This window comes from Arachis hypogaea, chromosome 9, assembly GCF_003086295.3.
Source record: "Arachis hypogaea cultivar Tifrunner chromosome 9, arahy.Tifrunner.gnm2.J5K5, whole genome shotgun sequence".
In the NCBI taxonomy this organism is placed as follows: domain Eukaryota; kingdom Viridiplantae; phylum Streptophyta; class Magnoliopsida; order Fabales; family Fabaceae; genus Arachis; species Arachis hypogaea.
The window spans coordinates 100,100,654-100,125,644 of record NC_092044.1 but is presented as its reverse complement, the minus strand read 5'-3'; the positions used below and the strand labels follow the sequence as shown (position 1 = coordinate 100,125,644).

Below are 24,991 nucleotides of genomic sequence, written 5' to 3'. Positions count from 1 at the left end.
AAGATGAGGTATACGTCCGGAATGAGAAAACAAGGGAGTGGATACCTGCAAAAGACACTCCGACACTCAAGTCAGTAAGTGTTTAAGAGGTATAAGAATAATTCTATAAATATAGAATGTATATAGAATATATCTAGAATATCCGGTGTATATAGAAATTGGTGCCTTTTATAGGCATAGAGTTGATGAATAGAGTTGATGGTATAGCCGTTAATCATTAAATCAGAGTAATAGTCATTAAGTCAGTAATAAAGGTGTCGGTTATAGAATGAATGATAATTAAGGCTGAATTATAGCTTATAATACACAATAAAGACTGAGTTATAAAGTGATGGATCACAACTGATACAAATAAATATAATTAAAAGTAATTTTAGAAATATTCTGACTATACAACTCCAAAATATATTTATTACGAACGATAGTGGTATAAGTAGTTAAATTATTCATGCAGCATATCCGCAAATGTGATTTGTGCATAATTTATACAAAAACGGTTAACAGGATATTGTTTTCTGGGGAATTATCTATTTATCTTCGTCGGGGAAATGAAGGGGCAGAGAGCTCACTTCAACGTCTGATAAAAAAAATGGTTGACTAGTAATAATAAATTCACAGTTATTCCCTTGTGTGTACATCCATTTCCGAGTGGTATACCAATAACGTTCTGTTTCCTATTTTGGAGAGGAAGAAGGTAAAAGATGAAAACGAAAATAAAAAGGAGGAAGAACGTACATACAATGATACAAACGAATATGCAAAAGGGAGAATGGACCGCACCCTCACCAGCATCAAATAAGCCTAACTCTCTGTCTCCGCTGTAACAATGAGAACATACATTTTTTTTTTCTATATTTGGTAGGATTATGATGAAACCAAATACTGCTGGAAATGCTTGGTCCTCTTCTTGTTCCTAAGTTTCCTAAAAGCAACAGACTCAATTTGCCTAACTCTCTCCCTACTCACGCCCATCATTTCCCCTATCTCTTGCAATGTCTTCATCCTTCCATCATCCATACCAAATCTCCATCTTATGACCTGTTGCTCTCTGGGATTGAGACTTTCCAGCACCATCTCGAGGTCCTTCTTCATCATTTGTTTGATGAGCTGTTCCTCAGCTGTTTCAGCATCGGGATGAGCGATCACTTCCTGGTCAAAAACACAAATCCGTCATCATATCAGCAAAATGAACTCACATAGACAAGTCCTTTCCATCAAGCATAATAAATTTTAATAAGTTTAGGACAGACCGAAGGCTTCAAATTCTGGTTGATCCCAATCTTCTGCTCTAGAGATCTGGGAGCTTTTGGGGTCAAGAGTACAGCACCAAGCCTCTTCATTGACAGTCCAGTTGCTGCAGCCACTTCTTCATCATTGGGGTTTCTTCCATTTTCACTAAAAAATTGTTTTCTTGCCTCTTTCACTCTGTAAGTTGCCTCCACCATGTGGAACTGTCGAAACAAAAAACAATGCAATGATACAGACGATCATAGACATTAGATCTATTTCAGTTTCGCAGTATTTTTCACCCTAACACCGTAACACACATAGTCAGAAAGAAGATAACCAAAGATAAGTATAGTGCTCACAGGTAGGCGAATGGTCCTTGACTGGTCAGAAAGCGACTTTCGAACTGCCTGTTTAATCCACCAATGAGCATATGTGGAGAACTTAAAACCCTTGGAAGCGTCAAACTTCTCTGCACCTCTCACAAGGCCTCGGCATCCTTCCTGTAATCAATGGGAATTATATAGTTGATTACTGAAACAATAAGGTCATCATGTTCGTCATAGCTACAATTTATTTAACTGAAAACTGTAGAATCGGTAATATACCTGGACAAGATCCTCCAGGTTCATCCCAGCTCCTTGATAATTCTTAGCAATTGATATCACAAGCCGTATATTACTTTTAATCATTTTGTCTTTGCAAAATTTCCCATGATTTAGACGTTTCCTCAGGGTCTTCTGATCTACTCCAGCTACTGCAGCCCATTGAGCAAATGTGGGTTGCCCACCACATCTTTCTGCAACTTCCTCCCGGAGCTTTTCAAGCTTTAGTAGGTCCTGAATCATATTGGCAGTAGGGCCCAGATAATTTAGGCGACAACAAGAGTATTATAAACTTCACTGCATTATCAGAAAGAAACTTTGAAGACAGTTATTCTTTGTTTTTTTCTTGTTTGGGGGGGTACTCGACGGCAATTTTATAACTTAAAGGATTAAAATCTCCTAAAATATAAATTCTTTGATAATAATCTGCATAAGTAGATTCTTTCTAATTTCATTGTAATATTGCATTCCTTTTCTGACTGATGATTCTTAAAACAAAAAAAAATGGTCAGCTAAACAGGAAGTAAGATTAAGTGAGCAGCCGCAAACCTAACGGATGAGACTTGCATAACTTGATATATCTTAAAATTGGCATAAAATTTATTGATGAATCATAAAATCAGCATGCATTTTATGGAGACTATATAACATATTTGGAGCATATTAAAATAAAATGCATGAAACCATGGTTGCCACGCGAGTGTAGTATAAAAATAGTGCATAACCACTAACATGAGATTCTCACCTGAATTCCTTCAGACAGTTGAACTTCTTCAGTTGATGTAAGAAGCCTAGTAGTGCTGGTTGTTGTTCTCAGGTAACGAAGTGGATCGGAATAGTCTACTTCTTGAACGGGAACACGCTTTCTCCTGCTGGGGGAACCAGACTTAAAAGAAACAATATTTGTGGGAGTCTTCTCTGCCACCCTCTCTCTTCTAGCTTTTCTTTCTATTTGGCGCCTGGATCTTACGGCTATACTATCTGAAAGCTGTTCCTGCAGACGCTCAAGTTCCTCATAGGTAGGCTCCACATTATCTGACTCCTCATCACTATCCACTATGTTTACATCTTCCACTGTTTGTGCTCCAGAGTCAATGGGCCGTCTAGCTATGTCATCTCCTGTTTCCATACGTTGAACCCACGTCAGAAGTAAATTATCAGATTTGGAAGATACATGCGATCTAAATGCTGGTTCTGCCAAGGGTTTCTTTTTAACTAGCAGGGCTGCATCCTTTGCAACCTTCACAGCAGCTTTAGCAAGAGCAACAGCTTCATAAGCAGCAGCAGCTATTACAGCCTCTTCACTAGTAAGAAGTGATTCTGCAGATAAGGTTGATTTAAACTTCGCCTGATTATAGGCATAAATAAATTAGTCTCTGGGTGAGTTCAATATAACTAAACCTATTTTCGAATTATGATGGCCTGTTTGGCTTCTATTTTAAGTTCCTATAATATGAATTTTGTGAAAAAGAAATAATAAAAAAAAATGGGTAAACAATGAAATTTGTTTTTCCTTCCCCCTCCTATCTTAACTATTTCCTTTACAACAACTTGTAACAAGAAGCACACAAAATGGAATGAAAATTGTCTACACCCAGTTCAATGTTACAAACTATGTCAAGCCTCATCAACAGTTGGATTATAATAACATAAAAAATGGTGATAAATGTTGATGAACTTTGTCAAAATGGCAGGCTTAATGCAGACCTGAACAGGAATAAGTAAGCTCCCTGTCCATGAATGAGTAAATAATAATAATAATAACAATAATAAAGCACCGCCAAGGGCAATACTGACATCACTCAATCCAAATATACAAATGTAACAATACAAACAAGTGGAATGCGGAGCCAAGAATGGTGAAATCGAATTGATATTAGATTGGGGGAAAAATGATTGTGGAAGGATAGCAGTATGTTATGAGTAAAAAAGAGGCCTAAGACCCAATTAGGATAGTTTTACTAGTAATTGATTTACTATAAATAGGTATAATAAGAATGTAACTAGCAATGAATGATTTCAGTGATTGATTCCTTTCTTCTTTGGCCCTAATTGGGATTCTCTCTACTCTCTCTTCTCTCCATTGGCCCTTAATTGGGAAATTTTCTATTCTCTACCTATCTCTTAGATTCTTATCCCTAACATTTGGTGCTTTCATTGGCCACCATTCTCCATTTTCATGGTGGTATGGTGATCTCACCTCCAATGGAACAAATTGGAAGTGTAGTTGAGCATTCTACTGCCTTTTCATCTTATATTTAACGACACGGAAATATTGAAGAATTTTCTCAATGGATTAAACACATATCCATATAGAAATTATATTTGACGATCCTAAATCTCTTTGGATGCATTTTATTTAGCAAAATTTTATGAAGAAAGATGGAAAAATCCTTTTCCAGAAATTTCAAAGCCAAAATTACCATATCAACACCATATCCAGATCCAAAAAAAGTCATCCATAGAATCAACAGCTCAAGCAGAATTTCAAATCTCAGATCCAGAAATTCAATCAAAATTTCAAGGTCCAGTTTCAGCATCATCCATCACAATTCAGGATATGACAACACAAGCAATTCAACAAGTAGAAGATTCAGAAGAATATATGGCATTATCTACCGCGATTGCGATTGACAGTGACGATGTTGATGGACGAGCAGTGAATGGCACCACTCTGGGCAAGGGAGACGGTAAACTCACTGCCAGAAGCGGCACCGAAGACGGCGCCGTCGCGATGGAGAAGGTGGAGGACGCAAACCAAGAACCGGCAGAGGTGAAGGCGACGCGACCACCACTAAAGCCACCGCATCTGAACTCGCACGCGGTGGTCTTTCCCGGCGCCGACGACGCTGCAGAGCTAAACAGAGGAGGCGGCGCCAAGGACGGCGCCTCCGCGAAGGGAGAGCAAATGCTCGCGAAGTTCCGGGTTGACGGAGCAGCGACAATGGAAGACAGAGCAGCGACGGTAAAAGGAAGGGGTCTGTGCCGTCGAGTTCCTTCAATCATGGCGAAGCCAGCACCACTAATGGCCGCCGTATTTCCTTGGGACCGTGACAGTGGACTCGGATCTGTGACGGGTATGCCCGAAAAGCGGCCGCGGCACGCAGGGTTAGGGGCGTGCTGGTCTTGGACGGCAATATCAATCCTAGGGCAGCAAGGCTTGGACATGGGTGGAGGGCAGCAGCTGTAGGACAGTGGAGGAGAAGGAGTCGCTGGAGATTCCTTCCCAGGGAAGGAGAGAGGAGCTGGGTCAATTGAGTTTGGTGTTGCATTGGCCCGAAACCTAATTTCTGAAGCCCAAAATAAGAAGAGGATAGGTGATCCATTTAATTCAAGCCCAATTTTGAGAATACAGCTCTTTTGGACCAATTTTAGATTAACACACTAAGGCCTAATTTTAGATTTATGCATCAATTATATTTTATTTGTTTTAGATTTATACGGACTCTATGGGTAATTTTGTTTTTTGTAGCAGTAGAATAGAAATAAAATAAAAAAATATTATTTTTAAATTTAAATATTTTTTTTAATTGTAATTAGGATTTATAATTTTTTTTACAATCTTAAAGGCAAGGTTATCGTTAACGGAAAGTTAATGTTAAGAGTAGAAAAGAAGTTTAAGGTCCAATTAGGATAATTTTACTAATAATTGATTTACTATATAAATAGGTATAATAAGAATGTAAAATTGGTAATTAATCTGATGGTTATAACCCAATATAAATGTCTAACTATGTTTATAAATTGGAATTTAAATATAATAACAAATGTTACTTATTTTTTGTCAGAGAGAATTTCACTGATAATAACTTATTCAGAAACAAACTAAAGTAGTTACTGAAAGAATGGGCAAATATCTTAATCTCTCTACAGAGGATTATAACCTATAAATACCAAATTCTAACTATGTAAAAAGTACGCTATTCACTCTGAATTGCATTATACTCATCTTCTATTCTTACTAACTTGAGTATCGGAGTGTCTTTACAGGTGTCCGTCACCACCATTTCCCTTGAAGCTAATTAATACCTCATCCGTCTCAGGCAAAAGCAAGCTCAATCCTTAAACAAGATAAGTTATACCTCAAGTCCGACTTACTAAGGGTGGGACCCATTGTGTGACTGAGTCTACTTAACCCACTATTATTTTTTTTCCAATTATTTACCCCGTTTTGTAGGTTATAACTAATGGCGAAAAAGCAAAACAATTTACATTCTCCTCCTATTATAACCGAACTATTAGTGATAAGCAAAAATTTAAATGTTAACCGAATTTGTGAACCAAAACAAACAAGGTGATGAGGAAGACTAGAGAAGTTCTAGTAACGATGATGACCACACATCGGGAATAATGACCGTAGTAATAGTCACTCCAAACCTATCAACAAAGAAAATAAATTCTGCTAAATTCTCTGGTAATATTATCTAATGATACACAATTTTAGCTACATATAAGGCATTTTTAGTTCCCATGTTTTGATTAGAAATTCTAAATTAGCACAATTATGCAAGCATTTGATCAAATAAATTGATTTTATTATTTTTGACATATAACCAAGACTCGAATCATATATGAACCAATTTATAATGAACTTCTCTCGTCATTTACATTATTATTGCTATAATTACTATTTTCCTTTTCAATCGCCTTTTGACTGCTCAGTGTTAGCCCATGCTGTTTTATTCACAGGTCTTGGTCCTCATTCTCATCAATTATTTGTTCTCGGAATAATAAAATTCAACTTTAACTTCAACCGACGAATTCAAAACGTGTGTTTGTAATCCTCTGTATAAAAAGAAAAATTCGAAATTACCTCGGAAAACAATCGAAAGGCGAATGATCACAACACATCAAATTGATAAGGCATTATACCATGGTAACACAATGCATACGCATAACCTAATCTACTTATATAATTCTTTTACTTTAATTTTCAATACGACATAACCTATTATAAGGTATACACTACTCTATATATTTGAACCGCTTCACTTTTATGTATCTTACCATTTTATATATCAACCTTGGGCACGCTATATTTCTTCGTAAATTGCCAGTCTATGTTTCATTTTTGATAGACTTTCTTTAAGTATATATGGTACCATTGTTTGTACTGTACATTTCTACACTAAGTTTTGTATACTGAATAATACAGTCATGCCGACCAGAAGAAAGTCAGGCAGTGCTATAAACAAACTCACCAAAAACAACTCCAACAATAGTACAACCATGCGGACTATAACTCGAACAATTTGAACCTTCTAACAGAGCTCAACTCCAAAATCAATGTATAAGATTGGCTTAAAGGTGCATTTTAGCTAAGCTCACAAGTCGAAACACGGTGATGTTTTCTTCTTTCATTAACAAAATATCTTTACTCTTTTATTTTCAATTTTTCTATTAATCTCATTTATCACTATTCCTAATTGATCTATAAGTACGATCAAATCAAAACCGAACTATACTCTGATTTTCAAACGCACAAGATACCAAGTTATTTATCATATTCTATTATCCTTAATAACCAAACTATAAAGATCGGATACTCAAGTTCAAGTACAACTCACACAAGTGATACTTTGATACAATCATTCAACTTTAAAATTTATCAACTCAGCTTTCTATCAATTTGAGAACAAACTCAGTTATCAATTAGTTCGAGAACAATTATATATGCTCTACCAATCATTATCTTTTTAGATTTTATAATCTCCATGAGACCACGACTAATAATCTTCTATTCTATTATTGTTATATCAATTATTGAAAGCTAATAGAACTCTTATCTAACAGGAACTACAACAAACCAATATTAATGTTGGCATACAAAAATAAACCGACAGTTAGAAATTGGTATCAATCCAACAAACCGGCAGTTATAAGTCGGATTCATTTCAAACAATTCAGCAACTATAAGTTCGAATCACTCCAAACAGATCGACATCTATAAGTCAGAATTATTTTGAAACAAATTAGCAATTATAAATCTGAATCACTCCAAACGAATTGACACCTATAAGTCAAAATCATTTCAAACAAATCGACAATTATAAGCCAGAACCACTCCATACAAAATGACATTATAAGTCGAAACGAGTCAAAGCAAACTGACACATCTAAGTCGGAGTCAATTCAACAAACAATCAACAAACATTTGGTTGATTGATTGAACATTGATTTTAATTTTTGAATTGATTGAAAGTGCCATAAAATTTTAGGACCATTGATGATATTAATGCTTATTTGATTATATTTAGAAAAAATCAACCATCAAAAGTAAGATATAAAGAAGATTTGTTGTTGCCAAATAGAAAAGGAGCAATCATGGACAGCAACGACTAGTGTGATTATATTTAAAAATAACCAACTATTAAGAATAAGATATGAAGAGAATATAGAAAGATTTGTTGATGCCTATAGAAAAAGAAAGTATCATGTCAATAAAAAGAAAGAGTGGATGCAACGGCTAAGAAAGCTAGACTTTTGCTATAAGAGGAAGAATCAGTTTTCAAGCACCTCAAAGAGTAGAAAACCAAAAAAATCTCATACTTATTCTATTACACGTTTCAAGTTTTAAAAGAGCACATTGATTCAAACTCTCCCTTTCTCAAGACCTATAAAACCTTCAACATAGTTGACTAATACTAATTAAATTATATTTTAAACTATCAACTAAAAGAACATTGTCTATAAAAGTAGTGAAATCTTTACTCACTACAAGAAAAACGCTGAGTACCATTGGATTTATCGTCGGATTTGTCAAATAAATCCGATGGTAATCAATTCACTGTCGGATTTTCTATCGAAAACAATCGGACGGTATAACCCTCGCTGGTAAATATTTATCGTCAAATATTTTACGTCAACGGTAATTACTGTTGGATTTTGCGATGGATAACCAGCTCAGAAAATCAATTGGCAAGACACTTTGCTGAGACTACTAAATCGCGGCCTCTAGTCTCTATGTGTAGGACTCTTGTTCAATTAATAAATATTGTGATTAGCAAGACAGATATAAGGTTAATTTCTAATAATTTTATAGCAGAAGATAATCAGATGTATGTTTACTCACATAATGGTCGTGAGACTGCTAATCAGCAAATCTTGCTTTGTTCTTCTTCAATGTGTGGGTGTACTTGAACGTCTTTGTCAATGTGGTCTCGCGGTCCAACGATTTTGACTACACAAGTTGTATCGAAATACAAAATTATTAGAATGCCTAGTAATGATATGCAAAAAGAATATGAGTAAGTTATTAACAAAATTAAAGGAACTTCATAATAGCTTGGATTTGGTCTTCATGAAGGTCGCCAAGCCGCTGGTATACTTGGACGATCTAGCCGATGCCCTGTTAGCTCTGTTGGTGAGACGTTGATGCCTGAACCCTGCATCGGTCTCCTGATGAACTAACAGGGCCTTCTTTACCTCCGGCCAGAGCCATCCCGTCTGCCGGTCCTGCTCATGACGAACATCATCCAGCATCTACTGGAGCCGCTAACCCATTCGATGGTCGAATATCTTCTAGATGGCCAGGTCGTGCTCAGCATCCGAAATTAAGTGCAGCTGCAATAAAGAAACGTTAATATTAGTTAAGCAAGATAGAGGATATAAACTAGCTAAAATGGTTTGAAAGAGAAAAAATGAAAGTAATTACCGTCCATTTCTTAAACCAGTGCTTCCTGGTCTCAGAGGAAATCTTCGTGTAGTTGGGTTAGGGCTAGTCGTACTTCAGTTTGATGATATTAGTCATCTCCTGAGTACACGTGGTGGGGTTCGGAAAAAACCTAACAACAACCCACAAAAAAGAATCAACCTAAATCCACTAAATAAGAATAAATTTTCAGAAACTTTCAGTAAAAACTGGAATCGTAATCAGTAAAACTAGAAATTATTCACTAGCTTTCCAAACCAACCTCAATTCACTAAACAGGAATCAATTTTTAGGAACTTTCAACAATAACAAAAATCATAATCAGTAAAACTAGAAATCATCAGCCAACATTCAAAATCAACCTAAATCTACCAAACAAAAATCAGCTTTCAAGAACATTCAGCAATAACAAGAACCATAATCATTAAAGCTGGAAACAATAACCAGCATTCTAACCTGAATCAGCTAAACTAGAAATAATTTAGGCACTTTCAGCGATAACCATAAACAGGAAAACGTGAGCATTGAATGTGATACTTACCCCATTTTGCCAACAGGCCAAATGCGCAACCGTACGATGAGAGGTAGTGGAGGGGCGTCAGTTGCTGCCTCACTTCCGTGGCTAGACTCCGAGGCCATGGTGGCATCCGTCGCTGGAGGCTAAGTTGCCGTGGATGCGGGCTGCTGAGCGGTAGGAAGTGGCATCCTCGCTGTGAAAGGAGGCATGTAGTTGGGGTTAAGGACCATGATGAATGGCTGGTCTGCTAAACCTACAACCTATGGTGTGATTGGGGTGGTTAGAGTAGAAGGAGAGGATCCCGAAGTCCTGGGAGTACCGAACGAAACCCTCCCTCTACCTCGATCCGCAACACCTCTTCCTGTCGTCATGTCTGCATATATCAAATTATCAAATAATCTCAGCAATAATTTCTCAGCAAAACAGTCATCAATGTAGTAATTAATACAATTAGACAATTCCAAACTCTTCAAGCGTTCAAAATCTAATGTGGTGAGTCAAACAAAACTTAATCAATCCAAATACATTAAGATTAGAAACATAAACTGATCTAACTTTAAAATTGATTTAAAAGTAAAATTCCAATTCTACTTAATCCTAAACTATATTAAACTAAAATTAAAAAATTATGTAACAATATCAGCAACATTTTCTCTAAAAAACAGTTATCAATGCAGCAATTAACACAATTAGACAATTCCAAATACTTCAAACATTCAAAATCTAATGTATTAAATAAAACATAACTGAATCAACCTAAATACACTAATAGTAGAAAACTAAACTTATTTAACTTTGAAATTGATTTAAAATTAAAATTCTAATTCTACTCAAATCTAAACCAAATTAAACTAAAATTAAAAAATTATCTAACAATTTTAGCAATAATTTCTCAGCAAAACAGTCATCAATGCAGTAATTAATACAATTAAACAATTCCAAACACTTCAACTATTCCAAACCTAATGTATTGAATCTAACCTAACTTAATCAACCTAAATCCATTAAAAGTAGAAAACTATGCTGAACTAACTTCGAAACTGATTCATAATTAATATTGAAATTCTACTCAAACCCAAACTACACTAAACTACAATTAAAATAATTATAAAAGAGTTGTTCAAGAACGTGTAATAAAAACAGGGCAAGAAATAAGGGAACACATGGATGTTGCAGGGGTGGTTGCCGAAATTGTTGTGGCGGTGGATGGTGGTGACAACAGATGGTGGTGACGGCGAAGGAGAGAGAGAGAGAGAGAGAGAGAGAGAGAGAGAGAGAGAGAGAGAGAGAGAGAGAGAGAGAGACTGGGGAAGAAGGAGAAGAAAGAGCGGTATCCGTAAAGGGATGACGACGTCGGAGAGGGGTGGCGACAGTGGTACTCTCAACGGTGATGGAAGGGGGCAGAAAACTGAGGTGGTGGCAGTGATGAGAGAGAGACGTTGGAGATGAAGAGAGAGAGTGTGAAATTTGAAATGGAGGACACGACATTCGCATTTTCATTTAGGGAATTATTACCGTCGGAGTTACCATCGGATTTATTTGACAGTAACATTTTCTGTGTGCCTAAAACTCAGCATTTCACTAAATATTGTTACTGTCAGATCATCCTGCTGGTAAATTCAACTGTAGTGGCGTTCCAAAAATTTCTTTTTTTCTCTCCAAATATTATCGTGGACATTATTGTCGAAAATGTTGTTCCGACGGTAATATTTTAGGGTGATAAATTTATTGCCAAATCCGACAATCAATCCGATAGAAAACTCACCGCTAACATTCGATGCTAAATCTAACGGTAAATCCGACGGTACTCATCATTTTTCTCGTAGTGAATAATTTTTTCGATGCCAATTATCATACCCTTGCCATCATCACCAAAAGTAATGAAACCACTATCATATTCATTAAACTTGATGAAGAATGTAGAGTTTTCTGTCATGTGTTGTGAGCATTCACTGTCCATGTACCACATGTCATTTTTTCTTTTGGATGCTAGTCAAACCTACATAAATGTTAAGAAACTTTAAATATCCAAATTAATTTAGATCCTTTAATGTAAATTTTTCTTAGATGTCCAAAGTCATTATTATAATCCACCAAAATAGTTATACTTTATCACCATATTTCTTTAATGAAATGAAGCATTGCTTATGAGTGTATCCAAGTCCATTATATCTATAACAAACATTTTTCCTTGTTGAATTTGTAAAATTGAAAGATAATTTTTTGCTTTGATAATATGAAGTAGAAGCTTCATGAGAATAATTTTTAAAAATTATAGTAAACCAGTTCTTTGTAAAATACATCTTTGATTAGCTAATATTTTATCCAAGTTATTAGATTCTTGGACAAAATAAATTATTGTTCAAAAACTTAATGATTCCATTCAGTTTTTCATTTTTATCAATACCATCAACAAGATTAGATGTAGATACTTTTTCTTTCAGACTCTCAATTTTAGTCTTCAAAGCATCATTTTTCTTTTTCAAAACAACATTTTTATTTTTCAAATTGACTACAGAGGTATTGTCATATGCATTCTAATTTTGCTTGTAAAAAAGACATTTCATATTTCAATCCTTCAGTTTCTTTTTTATACTTAATGTATTTAGATAAGAGCTTACTAGTGTTATGAGATAAATCATCAATTATATCATATAACTCTTGAGTAGTATAGTTAGAATAATTTACCTCTTCAATAGGTTCTCTGTCCTTAGCCATAAGATAGATGTGTACCTTTTGTTCTTCCTCATCATCTTCAGATGAGTCATTTTCTAAATCTTCTCAAGAGACCATCAAAACTTTCTTCTTTTTCCTTTGTTAGTTTCTTCTTTTCTTTTCAACAATGGACATTCGAATTTGAAATATCGTGGTTGTTTGCAATAGTGATAGTTCAGCTTATTGTCTTTCTTCTTGTCCTCTTTGAATGATGAAGAACCTGTTTTCTGACTTTATGTCTCAGGATCCTTTCTCAGCCTCTTTGTAAAGAATATGAACTAGTCGTCACTGAAAAATTCATCATCAAATTTGGCTTTAATCTTTGATTTCAAAGCAATGTTTTCTTTTTATTTTCTGTCCTCTAATGAGTAATCTTATATGCTAGTAGCTTCCCTCTTAACTCAGAATAAGTGATTTTGTTAAGATTATTTTCTTCTTATATAGTAGTAGCTTTTGTCTTTCATTACTTGGTGAGACTTCTCAAAATTTTTTTGACCAGTTTTTTTTCCGTGAATTATTTTCCTAATGCATTGAGACTATCGATAATGATTGAGAATCTCTCAAACATATCACCTATGGACTCTTCTTCCTTCATAAAAAATAATTCATAATCTTTTATTAGCATATCAGTTCTGATTTCTCTCATCTGGTTTATTCCTTCATGAGTTACTTGAAACTTTCCCATATTTTCTTAGCTACTTTACATTGGGAGACTATTTTTCATTCTTTAAAACTTATGGAACAATGCATCATATTCATTACTTTGGCATTTGATTCCATATTTTTCTTCTCATCTTCTGTCCATTCTCTATCTTTCATCGAAACGATCTGTCTTTCGAATGTTAGCTTTGTTGGAACAAGTCTATTCATAATGATCTTTCAAAGATTATAATTTATTGCTTGAATAAAGATCTTCATTTTCTCTTACCAGTAGGAATAGTTAGTTCTATTGAAATATATTGGACGGTAGTAAGATTGTCTTTCGGTTAGGTTAAAAGAGGCTTAATTTGCCATCATGGATCTTTTTTCCAAGTGGTTAAGTTTGACTCCTAGAGCTCAAACTCTGGTGCCAATTGTAGGTTTTATAGACCTTGAGAAATTGGGAGTTTGAAACAAGGCACTTTTTTTCAAATTAAAGCGCGTTACTAAGCAAGTAGGAGATTTTTCTATTTTGTCTCTTGCAACAGCAGAAGATTCAAGATGAAAAAGTAGAGAAAATGACACTATCATGTATCTTGGTTCAACCCAAGGTTTTAAAAATCAAATTGATTATCAAACCGCTTTAGCTACTGGTTTACTGGTTCGATTGATTCGACCGTAGTTCAACCGAAATAACCGTTTTATAATAAAATAATAAATAAAATATAAATAAACACATTAAAAATATCATTATAATTTACTATTAACAAAATGTTAGTGATAACTAAATTCATTGTTTGCATTCTCTTACAAATTATATAACTTGGTTTATTGAACATACAAGAAAAACTCAATTCGAAACGTATGCACAAAATAACTAAAGGGTAGGACAACGTTAATACAAACTGGAATTCTTGCATTAAAAATTCTCTTCAAACCCACACATTAAACACATTATTAAAAAAAAAATTTCACTCTCCTCTCCTGAGAAATGCTAAAATGACACTCTCCTCCTTTATAGCTTTTAAAGACCTCTTTTTTAATCCATTTTAAATTTTGTGTGTTAACTAATGTTAACTTTATCCATTTTTCAAGAAAAAATAAATTATTTTTTACAAAAATACCCTTTAACAAAAGTTTTACTTTTTTGTCATTAAATTTTGTTTACTAAAATACTCTTTAATAAATTATTTTTTATTGATTAAATTGTATTTTTACCAAAATATTTTTAAACAATTTAATAATTAAATTATTTTTTTAGATACCTTTTAATAATTTTTTAATTATTAAATTATGATTTTATCAAAATTTTTGTTAACAAATATTTTTATATTTTACTATTAATTTTTTTATATCAATATATATTATTTTAATATTAAATAAAAAAATCTTACTACTGTTAATATGTATAACAATTAATATATATTGATATCAAAAAAATAATCTTATTAAGATTTTTAAAATAATATATATTGATATCAAAAAATTAATATAGTAAAATATAAAAATAATTGTTAACAAAAATTTTGGTAAAATTATCATTTAATAATTAAAAAATTATTGATGAATATCTTTAAAAAATAATTTAATTATTAAATTTTTTGAAAAATATTTTAGTAAAAATACAATTTAATCAATAAAAAAATATTTTATTAAAAAGTATTTTAGTAAGCAAAATTTAATGAAAAAAGATAAAATTTTTGCTAAAGGGTATTTTTGTAAAAAATAATTTTTTCTTTAAAAATAGATAAAGTTAACATTAGTTAACAGAAAATTTAAAATGGATTAAAAATGAGCTTTTCTAAAAGTTATAAAAGAGAAATGTATATTTTATAAATAAATGGGAGGAAGTGTCTTTTAACGTTTATCAAGAGAAGAGAGTGAAATTTTCTGAAAGAGAAAAAAAAGCACATAACTTACATTAAATCAAGCAAACATTTCAATTTGTCTTGGTATAAGTTCACTTAGTCATAAGAATACATAAGCAAGCACTTCAATAAAAAATAAGCATGCAATAGAGTTAAAGCTTATTTGGTTTTCATTTATAAGCTGTAACATATATTATGATAAAATCTTTATAAAAAAATTTTTCAAAAACATAAAAATTTTAACAAAAGAAACATAAACCAAATAAGTCCTTTTACAAAACTAACATAAACTCACAAGCCCTTATTTAATAGGATGGTCGTATTGATAAAATCCGCTACATTTCAAATTCACTATAGACAACAAAAACACTAATATTAAGGAAAAACAAAAATATTGCATTGAATCAAAATAAAAAAAATTGACAAAGTCAAATTACATAATACTAAAATAGAATCAAAATAAAATTAAAGACAATAGAATCATAGAATATCAGAATCAAAATTCAAGAATATCATTGACAATCAGAAATTAAGATCAGAATATTAGTAAACCACAAATTAAGAATCCTAAAAAAAATACCTTCAGATCAGAATTCTAAAAATTATCAGCAATCCAATAACAATACAATCCAATTACAATATCACAGTAACCCATTCCAACCCAGTAATCTTAACAGTTAAAATTATTTCAAAATTATTCAACAATTATTCAACCCAATAACAACAATAAGGTTCACAATTAAATAACAATAATTATTCAACAATTATTGTTACAAAAAAAATTAATACCTCGGACTAGAAGTTAGAACAAAACAGAACTGGCGGGGACAGTGACTGACAAGACAGTGGCAAACGCAGTGGAACAGAACTGGTGCCGACAGAATAATGGCTGCACAATGGAAACAGAAAGCAAGATTGGCAACAGTGGTTTCAAAGCTCACACAGTGGTTGTACGATAGAAGGGAAGGAAGTTACGACCTTGGCTTCGAAGCTCGAAGTTGCGACGGCAGTAGTAGCATGCTAGTGGCTAGACGAAAATGAGGGAGTGAGGGAGGAGCTTGACGGTGATGAGAGGAAAGAGAAGCTCGAGGTGGAGGGGAGTGCTAGGAGCTGCGCATTTTGGCTTTGCCATTGTGGATGGGTAATGGTTAGGTTAGGGTTCCTTGGTTCCATACGGTGCCGTTTATGAAAAAATTCAAAAAACCGACTAGGTCCCAGTTTGGATTGATCAACGTTTGACGGTCTAATTTCGATTTCTCAAATTTTTTGTTTTGACTTCTGTTCGAACCGTATTTTACACCGGTCTACGGTTTGACTGATTCGACCGACCTATTCGAACTGGTTTTTAGAATTTGGATTCAACCTCAAAGTGTAATGAAATCTATATCGAGTCTCCAGCACAATAATAATGAAATTTCACTATATCAATTTTAAAATTACAAATATAGAAACACTAATTCTAATACCAAGACAAACAAATCAAATTGATTCTACGCCAAGATAAACAAAGCTACAATTCTAAGTTTCAAACAAGCGCTAAGACCAAATAAAAATTAATGACAACAACTCAAACTTAATCTGAAAATTATTTTAGATTTTTCTTTCTAATTTATCCCTTTTCACTCGTAAGCTTTTTTAAATAATCTCTCATCGAATTATAAGCCTTTTTTTATTTACTAGAAAGACTAAAAAATATCTCAAATTGAGATCAAAATAAAAAGGAATGACACTCATCGTGCATGGTATGATTTTTTTAATTTTCTCGTTACTTTCCTTAAAAGCTCATCTTCTTATATCAAATTTTAATTTGTGATGCTCACTATCCATTGCTTTTCAATCAATTCTCATAATTGTTATGATGTTTTTTTATTGACAGCAACAATCTCTTTCATATTATTCTCATATTTTACTCATGATAATTGATACTTTTTAAAGATAACCAAATCAGCATTAAAAACATTAATGGTCTTGAAACTTTACAATACATTCAATTAAATCACAAATTAAAATTAATGGCCTCAATCAATTAATTAAATATTTGACATTACAATAAATAATAAAAATTTTTTAAACTCAACAAGATTCAAGCAAGATAAAATGAAAAATTGAAGGGAAAAAAGTTGATTGACGAGTTACAAAATAGAACACCCTATCCATAGCACAGCATGTTATTAGGACCACCATATCCACGCTAATTAGTCAAATTAATATTTTTTTTTGAAATAAAAAGCTCAACACAACAAAGTGGAGCATCAACATTTTAACAAAAAAGTACTAAATAGATAAAATAAACTAATTTTTAATCATCTTTAACAAAAGCCATCAACAACCTAAAAGATCAAATATCACTCCACTCTTTGTAACTCTTAATCGACTTGTTAGTTACTCCTGCAACACCTGATTCTTGATTCCTGAAAATTCTATCATTCCTTTTCAACCAAGTGCTCCAAATGATAAAAATGAAACCAAATTTACCAATATTCTATTAATTGACTGCACGATTGGCCTCCAAAACCACGTAAACTTACAGTCATTCAACTCTATATCCACCAGTTCAATAATGTTATTAACACACTAGCGCCTTTTCTTTATTCTAACTGTACAACCTCATTGAAGACACCCATGTAACAAAGAGGAACCTGACATATTTCCGATAAAAAAACTCAACTCTTCCCACATAGCAAACTTCTCTTTCCTTGTATGTGCACCATACACCAAGCACACAATACAAATAAAAATTATTGTTTGTCAATTTCTCCTCTATACACAACCATCTCTCCCCTTTATAACAATTACTCAACCTAAACATCATAACATCCCATATTATTAATAAACCTCCAGAAGCACCTTTCGGGGCTCAAATTCCAAACTCACCACATCATTACCCTAAAATTGCACTATATCAAACTTAGAAATCACCTTCTTCTTTGTCTCTATCAATCCTAACATATTCACATTATTTTTACGCTTAAATTTTTTTACCATTTTTCACTTTCCAACACCCTCTAAATCCCTCGTATTTCACGAACTAAAATCATTTAAAAACTTTATTACACACCTTATTTCAGTTTTTTGGGCGGCACCTTCTTGCTTTCTCTTTCTGTTTTGCTTGCCTTTTTTTGTGCGAATACTTCATTCTGAGCTTGGAGAATAGCCATAATGTCCTCATCCTCTTCATATAAAACAGCTTCTGATTCGACCGCCAGATCCCAAGCAATCTTATTTTCAGCCATATCTTTATCCCAACTTCCTCCGTGTTTATCTTGATTAGTTTCACCGTCTGCATCCTACTCTGAGTCCTCCGAATCTTCCAAGTTCCTTAGAGCCCCTTCATCATCCAACCTAGTTTCCTGCACCACTGTATTCTCATCATCTAAATCTGAATCTTGCACTACATCACCCCTTATCAAACATATGCCCACATGCTGCTTACCACTCTCGTCCAAACTAGCGTGGATCTCATTAACTACACTTCGCCATCAAGTTCAGCGCGGACATTATCTACCTCGTCGGCGCTGTTCACCGTGGCATCAACCCCTTCGTGAACTCCATGACCAGCCACGCCCCTCTCTTCATCGTCGCCCACAGCAGCCAGCAAGGAGGCCCTTTTAAAATACACAATGACAATGATGTACTCTCCGTCGCACCACACAGCCACTTCGCCGCCACACCCTACTAACATATTGAGCCTTATATGCTTCAACCCAGCCCCAACTGAACTTTTGTTCAACACCATATCAACCCCCTTCTTTCCATTTATCCCCGTATTTCCAAGCCTCCGTTCTTTCAGAGATTGCTTCGTTACTGATTGTTTAAGATCCCATAGATTTTGCACTCACCATAACTGCCGGATACACCAAAGAATTATCGGTTCACGTTTTCAAAATTTTCTCTTGTCACTCATCCAAATCCTCAACAGCAAATACCTTTCTATCCTTGTCATGCTCTGCCTCCCGTAGCCCTGTGACATCATTACCACCGCATTCCATCCCAACTCCAACGGTTTCCTCTGAATTTCTAATTTTCATTTTTATGGTGTTCCAAGACAACTCTCTCTTTCTCGTTCACCTCAATATCCTTTTCTTTAATTTTTTCTTGTTTTTCATCGGGAGACTCCCTGACATTGCGTAGTGATTTTTTTTCAAACATCAATCCTTCTCCTATACTTAATCTCACCCACAAAGATCTTTTTGTTCTTTAATCGCATTCCATTTATTTTTTTAATAGTCTTTAATGCCTTTCCTTTTATAGTATACCTGATGAAAGTAAATAGATAAATTCGACTATACTTCTCCTTACGTATCAAATAAATATTTATCGTTCCTATCCAGTTAAACATATGAAACAGTTCATTTTTCGAAATATTGTTAGTCAAATTAATATAATTCATTCAAAGAGGGATTATATCTAATTCGGTTGTTAACTATTTTGTGACACAGTTTTTGAAGTAACATACCACGACCGACAACTAATAATGTTATCACATTTTGGATTATAATTTATTTTGTGATTTTGATTACACAAACAGTAGTTGCTTATGAAAAAATAGTTAAAGAAAAACTATTTGTAGGCATATATATTAAGAGAAATGTTTTGTCATTTTGGATTATGATTTATTCTGTGTATTTTTTTTTGTCTTGCAATATTTGAGTTATTTTTTACATTGTTCATTATTTTTATTGTCTACTTTTTATATTTAAATTAACACTAATTAATTTTCTATTTTGTTTTCAATCAAAATGTTTTCCTCTGACATTCAGCATATTATTATTTGTATTGAAAAAATCTAAAAAACTAAATTATTGTATAAAATCTTACACCAATCTTATATCATTAAAATTATTATTGATGATTATTTAATAATTACAAATTATAAAAATTGTTCGTCAATCGTAACACTCCTCGTTTGTATTTACTAAATCAACACATACATATTCTTTCATTATTTTCACACTCACAAGTGCTCATTTACAAAACAAAATTAGTATAGACACTTAAGTTTTTTTTATCTCTTTGTTTTTCGCATTCAATCATAATCTTCAGGCACAGGTATGTCCTCCTCTTCTGGGGCATCCAAGACCCACTCACCATCGTCCCTTTTCACCATCCCTTTATTCTTCTCAACCCACCATAACCCAGGCACGCGGTACTCATCCTTCAAGAACTCACAAGACTTGTTCACAAGAGCCAAGCTTCTCTTCACTCTCAACTTAAACTCACCATGCTTCCCATTCCACCCCGCCACCACATGCAGCATTGCCTGCAGGTTATGCCAGTCGCTAGGGTTCTTCGAGTCCTTCAGATTCGGCGATTTTCGCGTATCGATCTCGAGCTCCACGCCGGTATATTCGTACCCTAGCAGCCTCCCTGGATAATGAGGAATTACGTCAATCACGTTTCTCACGTGAAGAACCTTCAAGTTATTGAAACTCTTCACTCTCTCGTTGAATGCCTTGTTCCCAATTTGGGGTGAACCAAAGACGAAAGCGGCGATGGGGACGTCGGTGATGCCGTTTTCAACGAGGTCGAAAGCGCTCACGATGGATAAGGATGCACCTAGGCTGTGCCCTACCAGGACCACGCTTGGGTTCTCGTCTTTGTAGAGTTTCAACAAGGCGTTCACTTTGGTTAAGACTTGTGTCCTTGCGCTTAGTTTTGTGAATGGAGATTTTGGATCTTCGGAGGTGTAGATTGTTAGCCAACCCTTCATTACTTTGGGGACGTCGTCGTCTTGGTCACTGTCGCTGCTGCTGCTGTCTCCGTCTTTGGCTTTGTCCAAGTTTCTGCATTAATTAATTTGCAAGACTTTCTTCGGTTATTGATTAGATTGATCGAATTGATACACATGGGAATTAAATTAAATAAAATAAATTAAAGTTAAGTTCAATTATTTATGTGCTTGCAACTGGGATGTTTCATATATATTTTTCAATTCCGCTAGGTAGACTATAAACAATGTGAAGGATGGTTTATATCCCAAGTTCACTAAATATAAACAAACTTAATTAATTTAAAATTTAATTTTTAAAATTAAAGTTTACTTTGTTTTTAATTTATTATTTCCGTTATTCATAAAAAAAACGTTATTTTTTATACTTTTTTATATTATTTTTTATCAAAAATAATAATAAATTAATTTTATTTTATATTTTTAATTTTTATTAAAATTAAAACTCTGATGAATACAGTTTTGTATTTATCAGACTCTTTAATCTAAATTTGTCAATATCTAACTTTTATGTCAAATTTTAAATTTTTTTTTGTAGAATTTAATCTATTCAACAATTTTTTTTATTTAGAATACGACACCTAAATCAAAGGATATATACTAAATAAGCCATTAATAGTATGATATGTGCGTTTGTGTTATTTACATATTAAAATTGGTATCCACGTTTTTTACATTTAAAAACAAAAAAGAATATATGATAAATAAAAAATGAGCGAGTTTGAAAATAATAAGGCTAATATAAAAATAATACTACTGTGTTTAGTGTAAAATAATATTATTCTTTACATATCATATATGCAAAAATATAATAAATACCTTAAACTCTTAGCATTCAACAAGCCGGTTGCAGATTCAGGAGCAGCTCCAAACACATCAATCCACTCAAAGTCCCGGGTGGTGCCGCGCCACACAACATAGATCTCACGCCGGTTCAACTTCTTGCTGGCCTCATCAGTCGTCACAGCTATGTACCCGATCCAGTTGGACTCGCGGTCCCACGCCTCACGTGAAAGGGAGTGCAGAAGAAGCGCTTCGGGGACGGACACGCGCGCGGTGCCGTACAGAAAGCACGCGACAGTGTAACTTTCGAGATCATCAAACATGACTTTCTTGAAGAAAGAGGGCTTCCCGTAACGGCTGGAGCCGCAGTAGGGGGAGTTTTTGTCGTTGTTGAAGGCGTCATAGGTGGCTTGGATGAAGTCGCCGCAGCGGAGGATTAGGTTGAGGAGGTTAGGGTGGAGGGGGTCAAGGAGATTCTCCCAGTTGTTGCTTCCCAAGAGTTGGTGCCATGTGGGGGTTGTTGTGGAATCTGCCATTGGTAGTGAGAGGAGGGAGGGTGAGAGTGAGTGTGTGTAGTAGCTTTTGTTTGGGTGGGGAGTGGGAGAATGTGTGGTGGGAAGAGAAAGGGACGAATGTCATGTTTATGTGGGGTAAGACTTTGATTTCAGTCAGATATGGTGGCTTGTTAAATTATTAAAGGGGTGCTTTCTTAAAGTAGCTTTTCTTTTTTCACTTTTAAATTTTCAAGAGTAACGAGGGTAATAATACATAGAGAAAGGATCGTTACTTCGTTAGTGACATAAGTGGTTATAAATCTTTCGATTAAAGAATCAAAATAATACTCCATAAGGATTAGATTTAAGGTGGAAATGATTATAACTCAAATAATATAATTTTTTTATATTTATTTAAAAATTATGAATTTATATTTTTTTAAATTTTATAAAAAAATAAATTAGATTTAATGTTTTATCCTTTAACAAATTTTAACCATACTACATAATAATTTGAGTAGTTAATTTTAGGGATAAGTATTGTTTTGGTCCCTCACGTTGAGGGTCGAAATCAAAACCGTCTTTGATGTATATTTTGATTTAAAATCATCCTTAAAGTCGTATTTAAATTTAAAATCATCATTTCTAATAAAATTTTTTAATTTATTCCTAAACTATTCCTATAAAAAATTATAAAATAAAAAAAAAACAAAAAAAAACGTGTGGAGAGAGGGAGAAAAGGGTATTCGAACGGGGAGGGAAGGGAAAGGGGGAAGGGGGGAGGGGAGACGGCGTCGATAGCGAAGAGAGGGAGGAGGGGAAGTGGAAGAAGCCAGAGAAGAAGAAAAAGAAAATAAAGGGGACGTGGGTTCGGGATGGGGGGAAGGGGAAAGGGGGGAGGGGGACGGCGGCGGGGAAGGGGGAAGGGGGACGGGGGACGGGGGAAAGGATGCGGGGTGGGGGTTGGGGGACGGGGGAAGGGGAGAGGGGGAGGAGGAGGGGGAAGGGGAAAGGGGGAGGGGGACGACGGCGGCGAAGCTCGCCGTGGTGGTCCCGTCGCCATTGGAGATCGGGAGGGAGAGAGGAGACGCGAGCCACTGCCGCCGCCTTGCCGCCTCTGCCTCGCCGCCTCTGCCTCGCCTCTGCTTTCTTGTTTCTGTTTGGTGTTCTTTATGTTTCTAGTTGGTGTTGTTTCTGTTTCTGTTTGGTGGTGGTGGTTGTGGTTGTGGTTGTGGTGTTGGTGTTGGTGTTGGTGTTAGTGCTGGTGTTGGTGTTGGTAATTGTATTGGTAGTGGTGAGGTATTTTTGTCAAAAAAAATTAAAATGACAATTTTAATACGAAAAAAATGTTAAGGATGATTCTAAACCGAAAATTACGATGAGGACGATTTCGATTCGGACCCTCAACGTTGGGGACTAAAACAAACTTATCCCTTAATTTTAATATACAAATAATATTTTTAAACAAATTTATATACATTTTAAAAATTTGTTTGTCTTAATAAAATTTATTTGAAGATTATCTCTCCACTTATACTAAATATTTATTAGAAAAGTATTAAATTGATCCTCTATGTTTTGGACTAATTTTATTCTAGTCCTTAACGTTTAATGTAATCTCACGAGATCAAAGTTAAATAATTAATGAAATATCTTACATGACAATAGTACAAGAACAAGGTTAATAATCTGGAAAATAAATATAACTTTCAGAGACACAAAATCAACCATAGATGCATCAATACATTTATTTATTTCTTCTTAGTTTTATAAAAAATATCTCATTTAAATTGTAAGAAAAATAATAAATAAATATATTGATGTATCAACGGTTAATTTTGTGCCTATGGATTTGTACTTATTCTCTATATTATCGACCTTGTTCTTGTAACGCTGTCATGTAGGATATTTCGTTAATTATTTAATTTTGACCTCACGGTGGGATTACATTAAAGTTAAATAAAACTTTTTTGGATTTAAATAGGACAATTTAAATCTTAAAGATTAAAACAAAATTATGCCCAACGTAAGGAACCAATTTAATATTAATAAAAACTTAATTGATTTCTAATAAATTTTATATCAATAATGTTTGGTCTTTAATAAAATTTTATTGTTTAAAAAGTATGTTAAAATTATTTTGTCAACAAATTGATCCCTTTATTATTATTTCTAATATATTTTTTAATATATATAAGCTAATACATCTCTAATAAATTTTATTATAACACAATTAAATCTAAAATTATAATTAAATAATAAATTAATCTCCTTTATAAATAAGTTAATCTGTCTTTAAAAAAAATTAAGTAAGAAAAATTTAATAGTGAAGATTTTTTTATCCTTCTTTATTGAATAAAAAATAAAAAAATATTTTAAAATTATTACTGCAGTAATTCAATAAATGAAGAGATTATTTTTTATTTTGTCTTGTACCAATAGAAGTAATAAAAATGAGAAGATAACAATACAGTCATATATTCTTGATTCGGTCTTTAAGTACAATAAATTATAACTCTAATTCATCTAAAATTTTAATTTAAAAAGTCCTAATAATTCATCTAAAATCTTAATTTTTACTATAATCAATCAAATTATAGATACCAATTCTAATAAATTACAATCATAATTCGTCTAAAATTCTAAAGCTTAAACCAAGTTCAAAGTCATTAAACTCACGTCAAGTCTAGCCAAACTTCTGGGTGCTAATCCAATTTAAAAAAAGGAGATTACATAAACTCCACCAGAACTCGTACTTTTAAAT

General features: G+C 33.7%; 2 protein-coding genes across 2 annotated transcripts; both read right to left on the bottom strand.

The window, feature by feature from the left end:
• Positions 1–576: 576 nt before the first annotated feature.
• On the bottom strand, positions 577–5,344 carry LOC112711310 (RNA polymerase sigma factor sigB). Its single transcript, XM_025763935.3, has 6 exons — positions 4,452–5,344; positions 2,578–3,180; positions 1,836–2,066; positions 1,590–1,730; positions 1,251–1,451; positions 577–1,149 (listed from the first exon to the last, which is right to left on the bottom strand). The coding sequence occupies exons 1-6, from the start codon at positions 4,998–5,000 to the stop codon at positions 865–867; spliced, it is 2,010 nt and encodes a 669-aa protein (XP_025619720.1). The 5' UTR covers positions 5,001–5,344; the 3' UTR covers positions 577–864.
• A 14,703-nt stretch (positions 5,345–20,047) lies between these two features.
• On the bottom strand, positions 20,048–22,866 carry LOC112711309 (phospholipase A1-IIdelta). Its single transcript, XM_025763934.3, has 2 exons — positions 21,770–22,866; positions 20,048–21,005 (listed from the first exon to the last, which is right to left on the bottom strand). The coding sequence occupies exons 1-2, from the start codon at positions 22,267–22,269 to the stop codon at positions 20,249–20,251; spliced, it is 1,257 nt and encodes a 418-aa protein (XP_025619719.1). The 5' UTR covers positions 22,270–22,866; the 3' UTR covers positions 20,048–20,248.
• Between the last annotated feature and the right edge of the window lie 2,125 nt (positions 22,867–24,991).

What these genes read in the sequence shown, in the direction of transcription:
- LOC112711310 (XM_025763935.3), bottom strand. Translation starts at nt 5,000, where the DNA reads ATGTCCAAGCCTTGCTGCCCTAGGATTGATATTGCCGTCCAAGACCAG. An exon ending in ACCTGGAGGATCTTGTCCAG is followed by an intron (nt 1,731 to 1,835) that starts GTATATTACCGA and finishes CATTGATTACAG; the next exon opens with GAAGGATGCCGAGGCCTTGT. An exon ending in ACCAGAATTTGAAGCCTTCG is followed by an intron (nt 1,150 to 1,250) that starts GTCTGTCCTAAA and finishes GTTTTTGACCAG; the next exon opens with GAAGTGATCGCTCATCCCGA.
- LOC112711309 (XM_025763934.3), bottom strand. Translation starts at nt 22,269, where the DNA reads ATGGCAGATTCCACAACAACCCCCACATGGCACCAACTCTTGGGAAGC. An exon ending in TTGAATGCTAAGAGTTTAAG is followed by an intron (nt 21,006 to 21,769) that starts GTATTTATTATA and finishes TAATTAATGCAG; the next exon opens with AAACTTGGACAAAGCCAAAG.